At 39.5% G+C, this 8501-nt stretch overlaps 1 protein-coding gene across 1 annotated transcript in view; it reads right to left on the bottom strand.

The window, feature by feature from the left end:
• Nucleotides 1–279: 279 nt before the first annotated feature.
• The window catches only part of LOC149340421 (uncharacterized), a 63969-nt gene continuing 55747 nt past the window's right edge, over nt 280–8501 (bottom strand). Inside the window, exons 3-4 of the mRNA XM_089551124.1 lie at nt 1362–1457; nt 280–371 (exon numbers count right to left, since the gene is read on the bottom strand). Of these exons, the coding sequence (XP_089407250.1) occupies nt 280–371; nt 1362–1457 (188 nt within the window). The remainder of the gene's footprint in view (nt 372–1361; nt 1458–8501) is intronic.

The raw sequence follows: 8501 nt of genomic DNA, 5'->3' as shown, positions 1-8501 counted from the left end.
CGGATGCGGCGGTTGAATTGCAATGGAAGCGAAATTCTAGAGGCCCGTGTACTGTGCAATGCCAGTGTAGGTTAAAAAAAACACGGGTGGTCGAAATTCGCGGAGCCCTACGACGATCCACATAATCGAAGTCGCGTTTAGACGTTAAGCCCTCCTAAACCATAAATTTTACGCATGATCATTTCTCGCGAATCTTAGGGTTTGCATAGAAATTTTATCGTTGCTTATACGCACGTTATTTCCACTATGTCAGTAATTTAGAACCAGACGCGATTCATGTTATTTTTCGTTGAGTATTTGCTTGGTGTAAGACATAATGTTCATCAGATTCTCGTTGCGGTCTCCAAGCCGTGGGGACTTATATTTGTGTCCTGAAATTTAATTGATCATCCTTGCATTACTGAGAATGAGGAGTGAGCGCGACACCTCGTAGAGATTGATACCGCAGTGAATAGAGGAGATTAGATTGCATCCATGTTGTGGCCGATGGCTGCACTACGGATATTGAAATAGAAACTGTAAAAGGCACAAAAGTTTTAGGAGAGCTATTATTCAATTTATTCGAAATTTCAATGATTATTTGAGAGGAATGTTGGTGCTAAATTTTTGGAAAATAATTTTCTATCAGAAATTTGTTTTCTAGACTAGGATGTTTATAGACATTCAAGGTTAACGGAACTTAACTTCAGCTAAGCAAAATTCCATAGTAACAAAACAAGAAGTAATTCCGTTATTCTTGAGGAATGGTGGTCACAAAAAAGCATCATTTTTGGCATGAACTAAAATTACGAACAAAAATATTCAGAGACCCACGTGGTTCGGTTTTCCAAATCTTTATTTTTTCTCTTTCAACGATTTTGATTCTCACCAATTATTATATTTTCAAGTTCGTGTCACACCTATAGATATTTTAATTAAAGTCTACAGTTGAACGAAAACGTCTGCGCAGGGTAAATCATAACGGGCAAATGTAGACGTTGAGAAAAGATAAAATGACAGAGATTTCTGTTTTTTTTCTTTCTGCATTTTTTATCAGCAGTAAGTAACCAATTTTAAAGTTACTGTCGTACTTGTCAATATTTTAAATGAAGTCGAGAGTTGGACGAACACTCGTTTCGTCGGAGTAAATGATAGTAACGTCAAAGTGTAAATGCCGCACTAAAATAAAAACAATAAGGTTTTGACTGTGAACAAGGCGCCCATACAGCTGCCAAAACGCATTGCTTTTCATCAACGTTTACAATTTCTCGATATAAAGAAGTTTTAATTTGATGAAGTGCATTGAGTAAGTTAAGGAAGCCCAATCGGCCTTAAATATGGAGGAATGTGAATCCCTATTGGCAGTGAGCTACAGTGCTCACCTTTGCATTCTCCAGTTGCTTCGTCACACACTTGTCCTTTCTTTGTGCAGGCTGTTTTCTGTTGCTCGGTGCACTTGGTTTCAGGGGGCTCTGCAGCTAATTCAGGCATAGAAAAAGGAAAAATGAATGAGCTGGAAATTTTGCGAAATATTTAAGATAATTTGAGCTTGAAAGCCGCCACAGTTGCTAAGCGGCTCTGACGATGGGCTGCTGACCAGAAAGAGGCCGGTTCGATCGCGGATGCGGCGGTGGAATTGCAATTGAAGCGAAATTCTAGAGGCCCGTGTACTGTGCGATGTCAGTGCAGGTTAAAGAAACAGGGTTGGTCGAAATTAGCGGAGCTCTACGACGATCCACATAACCGAAGTCGCATTCGGATGTTAAGCCCCCTAAACCATAAACTTTACGCATGATCATTTCTCGCGAATCGTAGGGTTTGCATAGAAATTTTATCGTTGCTAAAACGCACGTGACTTCCACTATGTCAGTTCTTTAGAACCAGACGCGATTCATGTTATTTTTCGATGAGTATTTGCTTGCTGTAAGACATAATGTTCATCCGATTCTCGCTGCGGTCACCAAGCCGTGGCAACCTAAATTTGTGTCCTGAAAATTTATTGATCAGCACTGCATTACTGAGTATGCGGAGTCAGCTCGACACCTCGTAGTGATTGATAGCGCCGTGATAGAGGAGATTAGAATGCATCGATGTTTTTCCCGATGGCTTCACTACAGATCTTGGAATAGAAACTGAAAAAGGCACAAAAATTCTAGGAGACATAATTTTTGATTTATTCGAAATTTCAATGATTATTCGAGATGAATGTTGGTGCTAAATTTTATGCAAATAGTTTTAATATCAGAACATTGTTTTCTAGATAAGGATGCCTATTAACTTTCAAGGTTAACGCAACGTTACTTTAGGAAAATAAAATTGTATGTCACACAAAACAAGAAGTAATTCCGGTAATCTAGAGGAAAGGTGGACACAGAAAAGCATCATTTTTGGCATGAACTAAGATTACGACCAAAAATATTCAGAGAACCACGTGGTTCGGTTTTCTGAATGTTTATTTTTGCTGTTTCAACATTTTTGATCTGCAGGAAGTATTATATTTTAAAGTGCGTGTCACACTTATAGATATTTTAATTGAAGTCTAGAGTTGAACGAAAACGTCTGCGCGGGGTAAATCATATCGGCCAAATGTAGACGTCGAGGAAAAATGAAATGACCGAATTTTCTGGTTATTTTTCCCCTCTGTGCATTCTTTATCAGTATCAACCAATTTTAAAGTCACTGTCGTACTTATGAATATTTTAAATGAAGTCGAGAGTTGGACGAACACTCGTGTCGTCGGGGTAAATGATAATAACGTCAAAGTGTAAATGCCGCGCTAAAATAAAAACAATACGGTTTTGACTGTGAACAAGGCGCCCATACAGCTGCCGAAACGCATTGCTTTTCATCAACGTTTACAATTTCTCGATATAAAGAAGTTTTAATTTGAGGAAGTGCATTGAGCATGTTAAGGAAGCCCAATCGGCCTTAAATATGGAGGAATGTGAATCCCTATTGGCAGTGAGCTGCAGTGCTCACCTTTGCATTCTCCAGTTGCTTCGTCACAGACTTGTCCTTTATTTGTGCAGGCTGTTTTCTGTTGCTCGGTGCACTTGGTTTCGGGGGGCTCTGCAGCTAATTCAGGCATAGAAAAAGAAAGAATGAATGAGCTGGAAGTTTTGCGAAATATTTAGGATAATTTGAGCTTGAAAGCCGCCACAGTTGCTAAGCGGCCCTGACGACCGGCTGCTGACCTGGAAGACGCCGGTTGGATCGCGGATGCGGCGGTCGAATTCCAATGGAAGCGGAATTCTAGAGGCCCGTGTACTGTGCGATGTCAGTGCAGGTTAAAGAAACACGGGTGGTCAAAATTCGCGGAGCCCTACGACGATCCACATAATCGAAGTCGCGTTTAAACGTTAAGCCCTCCTAAACCATAAACTTTACGCATGATCATTTCTCGCGAATCTTAGGGTTTGCATAGAAATTTTATCGTTGCTAAAACGCACGTTATTTCCACTATGTCAGTAACTTAGAACCAGACGCGGTTCATGTTATTTTTCGATGAGTATTTGCTTGGTGTAAGGCATAATGTTCATCAGATTCTCGTTGCGGTCGCCAAGCCGTGAGGACTTATATTTGTGTCCTGAAATTTAATTGATCATCCTTGCATTACTGAGAATGAGGAGTGAGCGCGACACCTCGTAGAGATTGATACCGCAGTGAATAGAGGAGATTATATTGCATCCATGTTGTGGCCGATGGCTGCACTACGGATATGAAATAGAAACTGTAAAAGGCACAAAAGTTTTAGGAGAGCTATTATTCGATTTATTCGAAATTTCAATGATTATTTGAGATGAATATTGGTGCTAAATTTTTGGAAAATAGTTTTCTATCAGAAATTTGTTTTCTAGACTAGGATGTTTATAGACATTCAAGGTTAACGGAACTTAACTTCAGGTAAGCAAAATTCCATAGTAACAAAACAAGACGTAATTCCGTTATTCTTGAGGAATGGTGGTCACAAAAAAGCATCATTTTAGGCATGAACGAAAATTACGACCAAAAATATTCAGAGACCCACGTGGTTCGGTTTTCCAAATCTTTATTTTTTCTCTTTCAACGATTTTGATTCTCACCAATTAATATATTTTCAAGTTCGTGTCACACCTATAGATATTTTAATTAAAGTCTACAGTTGAACGAAAACGTCTGCGCAGGGTAAATCATAACGGGCAAATGTAGACGTTGAGAAAAGATAAAGTGACAGAGATTTCTGGTTTTTTTTTCTTTCTGCATTTTTCATCAGCAGTAAGTAACCAATTTTAAAGTTACTGTCGTACTTGTCAATATTTTAAATGAAGTCGAGAGTTGGACGAACACTCGTTTCGTCGGAGTAAATGATAGTAACGTCAAAGTGTAAATGCCGCGCTAAAATAAAAACAATACGGTTTTGACTGTGAACAAGGCGCCCATACAGCTGCCCAAACGCATTGCTTTTCATCAACGTTTACAATTTCTCGATATAAAGAAGCTTTAATTTGAGGAAGTGCATTGAGTAAGTTAAGGAAGCCTAATCGGCCTGAATTAGGAAGGAAAGTGAATCCCTATTGGCAGTGAGCTACAGTGCTCACCTCTGCATTCTCCTGTTGCTTCGTCACAGACTTGTCCTTTATTTGTGCAGGCTGTTTTCTGTTGCTCGGTGCACTTGGTTTCGGGGGGCTCTGCAGCTAATTGAGGCATAGAAAAAGAAAGAATGAATGAGCTGGAAATTTTGCGAAATATTTAAGATAATTTGAGCTTCAAAGCCGCCACGGTTGCTAAGCGGCTCTGACGAGCGGCTGCTGACCTTGAAGACGCCGGTTGGATCACGGATGCGGCGGTTGAATTGCAATGGAAGCGAAATTCTAGAAATTCACTCCGCATTACTGAGAATGCGGAGTGAGCGCGACACCTCGTAGAGATTGATATCGCAGTGAATAGAGGAGATTAGATTGCATCCATGTTTTTGCCGATGGCTGCACTACGGATATTGAAATAGAAACTGTAAAAGGCACAAAAGTTTTAGGAGAGCTATTATTAGATTGATTCGAAATTTCAATGATTATTTGAGAGGAATGTTGGTGCTAAATTTTTGGAAAATAGTTTTCTATCAGAAATTTGTTTTCTAGACTAGGATGTTTATAGACATTCAAGGTTAACGGAACTTAACTTCAGGTAAGCAAAATTCCATAGTAACAAAACAAGACGTAATTCCGTTATTCTTGAGGAATGGTGGTCACAAAAAAGCATCATTTTAGGCATGAACGAAAATTACGACCAAAAATATTCAGAGACCCACGTGGTTCGGTTTTCCAAATCTTTATTTTTTCTCTTTCAACGATTTTGATTCTCACCAATTAATATATTTTCAAGTTCGTGTCACACCTATAGATATTTTAATTAAAGTCTACAGTTGAACGAAAACGTCTGCGCAGGGTAAATCATAACGGGCAAATGTAGACGTTGAGAAAAGATAAAGTGACAGAGATTTCTGTTTTTTTTTTCTTTCTGCATTTTTCATCAGCAGTAAGTAACCAATTTTAAAGTTACTGTCGTACTTGTCAATATTTTAAATGAAGTCGAGAGTTGGACGAACACTCGTTTCGTCGGAGTAAATGATAGTAACGTCAAAGTGTAAATGCCGCGCTAAAATAAAAACAATACGGTTTTGACTGTGAACAAGGCGCCCATACAGCTGCCCAAACGCATTGCTTTTCATCAACGTTTACAATTTCTCGATATAAAGAAGCTTTAATTTGAGGAAGTGCATTGAGTAAGTTAAGGAAGCCTAATCGGCCTGAATTAGGAAGGAAAGTGAATCCCTATTGGCAGTGAGCTACAGTGCTCACCTCTGCATTCTCCTGTTGCTTCGTCACAGACTTGTCCTTTATTTGTGCAGGCTGTTTTCTGTTGCTCGGTGCACTTGGTTTCGGGGGGCTCTGCAGCTAATTGAGGCATAGAAAAAGAAAGAATGAATGAGCTGGAAATTTTGCGAAATATTTAAGATAATTTGAGCTTCAAAGCCGCCACGGTTGCTAAGCGGCTCTGACGAGCGGCTGCTGACCTTGAAGACGCCGGTTGGATCACGGATGCGGCGGTTGAATTGCAATGGAAGCGAAATTCTAGAGGCCCGTGTACTGTGCAATGCCAGTGTGGGTTAAAAAAAACACGGGTGGTCGAAATTCGCGGAGCCCTACGACGATCCACATAATCGAAGTCGCGTTTAGACGTTAAGCCCTCTTAAACCATAAATTTTACGCATGATCATTTATCGCTAATCTTAGGGTTTGCATAGAAATTTTATCGCGTCTTAAAAGCACGTTATTTCCCCTATGTCAGTAATTTAGAACCAGACGCGATTCATGTTATTTTTCGATGAGTATTTGCTTGGTGTAAGACATAATGTTCATCAGATTCTCGTTGCGGTCTCAAAGCCGTGGGGACTTATATTTGTGTCCTGAAATTGAATTGATCATCCTGGCATTACTGAGAATGCGGAGTGAGCGCGACACCTCGTAGAGATTGATATCGCAGTGAATAGAGGAGATTAGATTGCATCCATGTTTTTGCCGATGGCTGCACTACGGATATTGAAATAGAAACTGTAAAAGGCACAAAAGTTTTAGGAGAGCTATTATTAGATTGATTCGAAATTTCAATGATTATTTGAGAGGAATGTTGGTGCTAAATTTTTGGAAAATAGTTTTCTATCAGAAATTTGTTTTCTAGACTAGGATGTTTATAGACATTCAAGGTTAACGGAACTTAACTTCAGCTAAGGAAAATTCCATAGTAACAAAACAAGACGTAATTCCGTTATTCTTGAGGAATGGTGGTCACAAAAAAGCATCAGTTTAGGCATGAACGAAAATTACGACCAAAAATATTCAGAGACCCACGTGGTTCGGTTTTCCAAATCTTTATTTTTTCTCTTTCAACGATTTTGATTCTCACCAATTAATATATTTTCAAGTTCGTGTCACACCTATAGATATTTTAATTAAAGTCTACAGTTGAACGAAAACGTCTGTGCAGGGTAAATCATAACGGGCAAATGTAGACGTTGAGAAAAGATAAAATGACAGAGATTTCTGGTTTTTTTTTCTTTCTGCATTTTTCATCAGCAGTAAGTAACCAATTTTAAAGTTACTGTCGTACTTGTCAATATTTTAAATGAAGTCGAGAGTTGGACGAACACTCGTTTCGTCGGGGTAAATCATAATAACGTCAAAGTGTAAATGCCGCGCTAAAATAAAAACAATGCGGTTTTGACTGTGAACAAGGCGCCCATACAGCTGCCGAAACGCATTGCTTTTCATCAACGTTTAAATTTCTCGATATAAAGAAGCTTTAATTTGAGGAAGTGCAGTGAGTAAGTTAAGGAAGCCTAATCGGCCTGAAATAGGAAGGAAAGTGAATCCCTATTGGCAGTGAGCTACAGTGCTCACCTTTGCATTCTCCAGTTGCTTCGTCACACACTTGTCCTTTCTTTGTGCAGGCTGTTTTCTGTTGCTCGGTGCACTTGGTTTCGGGGGGCTCTGCAGCTAATTCAGGCATAGAAAAAGAAAGAATGAATGAGCTGGAAATTTTACAAAATATTTAAGATAATTTGAGCTTGAAAGCCGCCACGGTTGCTAAGCGGCTATGACGAGGGGCTGCTGACCTGAAAGACGCCGGTTGGATCACGGATGCGGCGGTCGAATTGCAATGGAAGCGAAATTCTAGAGGCCCGTGTACTGTGCGATGCCAGTGTAGGTTAAAGAAACACGGGTGGTCGAAATTTGCGGAGGCCTACGACGATCCACATAATCGAAGTCGCGTTTAGACGTTAAGCCCTCCTAAACCATAAATTTTACGCATGATCATTTCTCGCGAATCTTAGGGTTTGCTTAGAAATTTTATCGTTGCTTAAACGCACGTTATTTCCACTATGTCAGTAATTTAGAACCAGACGCGATTCATGTTATTTTTCGATGAGTATTTGCTTGGTGTAAGACATAATGTTCATCAGATTCTCGTTGCGGTCTCCATGCCGTGGGGACTTATATTTGTGTCCTGAAATTTAATTGATCATCCTTGCATTACTGAGAATGAGGAGTGAGCGCGACACCTCGTAGAGATTGATACCGCAGTGAATAGAGGAGATTAGATTGCATCCATGTTGTGGCCGATGGCTGCACTACGGATATTGAAATAGAAACTGTAAAAGGCACAAAAGTTTTAGGAGAGCTATTATTCGATTTATTCGAGTTTCAATGATTATTGGAGATGAATGTTGGTGCTAAATTTTTGGAAAATAGTTTTCTATCAGAAATTTGTTTTCCAGACTAGGATGTTTATAGACATTCAAGGTTAACGGAACTTAACTTCAGCTAAGCAAAATTCCATAGTAACAAAACAAGACGTCATTCCGTTATTCTTGAGGAATGGTGGTCACAAAAAAGCATCATTTTTGGCATGAACTAAAATTACGACCAAAAATATTCAGAGACCCACGTGGTTCGGTTTTCCAAATCTTTATTTTTTCTCTTTCAACG

The sequence above is a fragment of the Amblyomma mixtum genome, chromosome 6 (assembly GCF_055824585.1).
Source record: "Amblyomma mixtum isolate Tamu chromosome 6, ASM5582458v1, whole genome shotgun sequence".
Classification (NCBI taxonomy): Eukaryota; Metazoa; Arthropoda; class Arachnida; order Ixodida; family Ixodidae; genus Amblyomma; species Amblyomma mixtum.
This window is presented reverse-complemented; position numbering and strand designations above follow the sequence as displayed.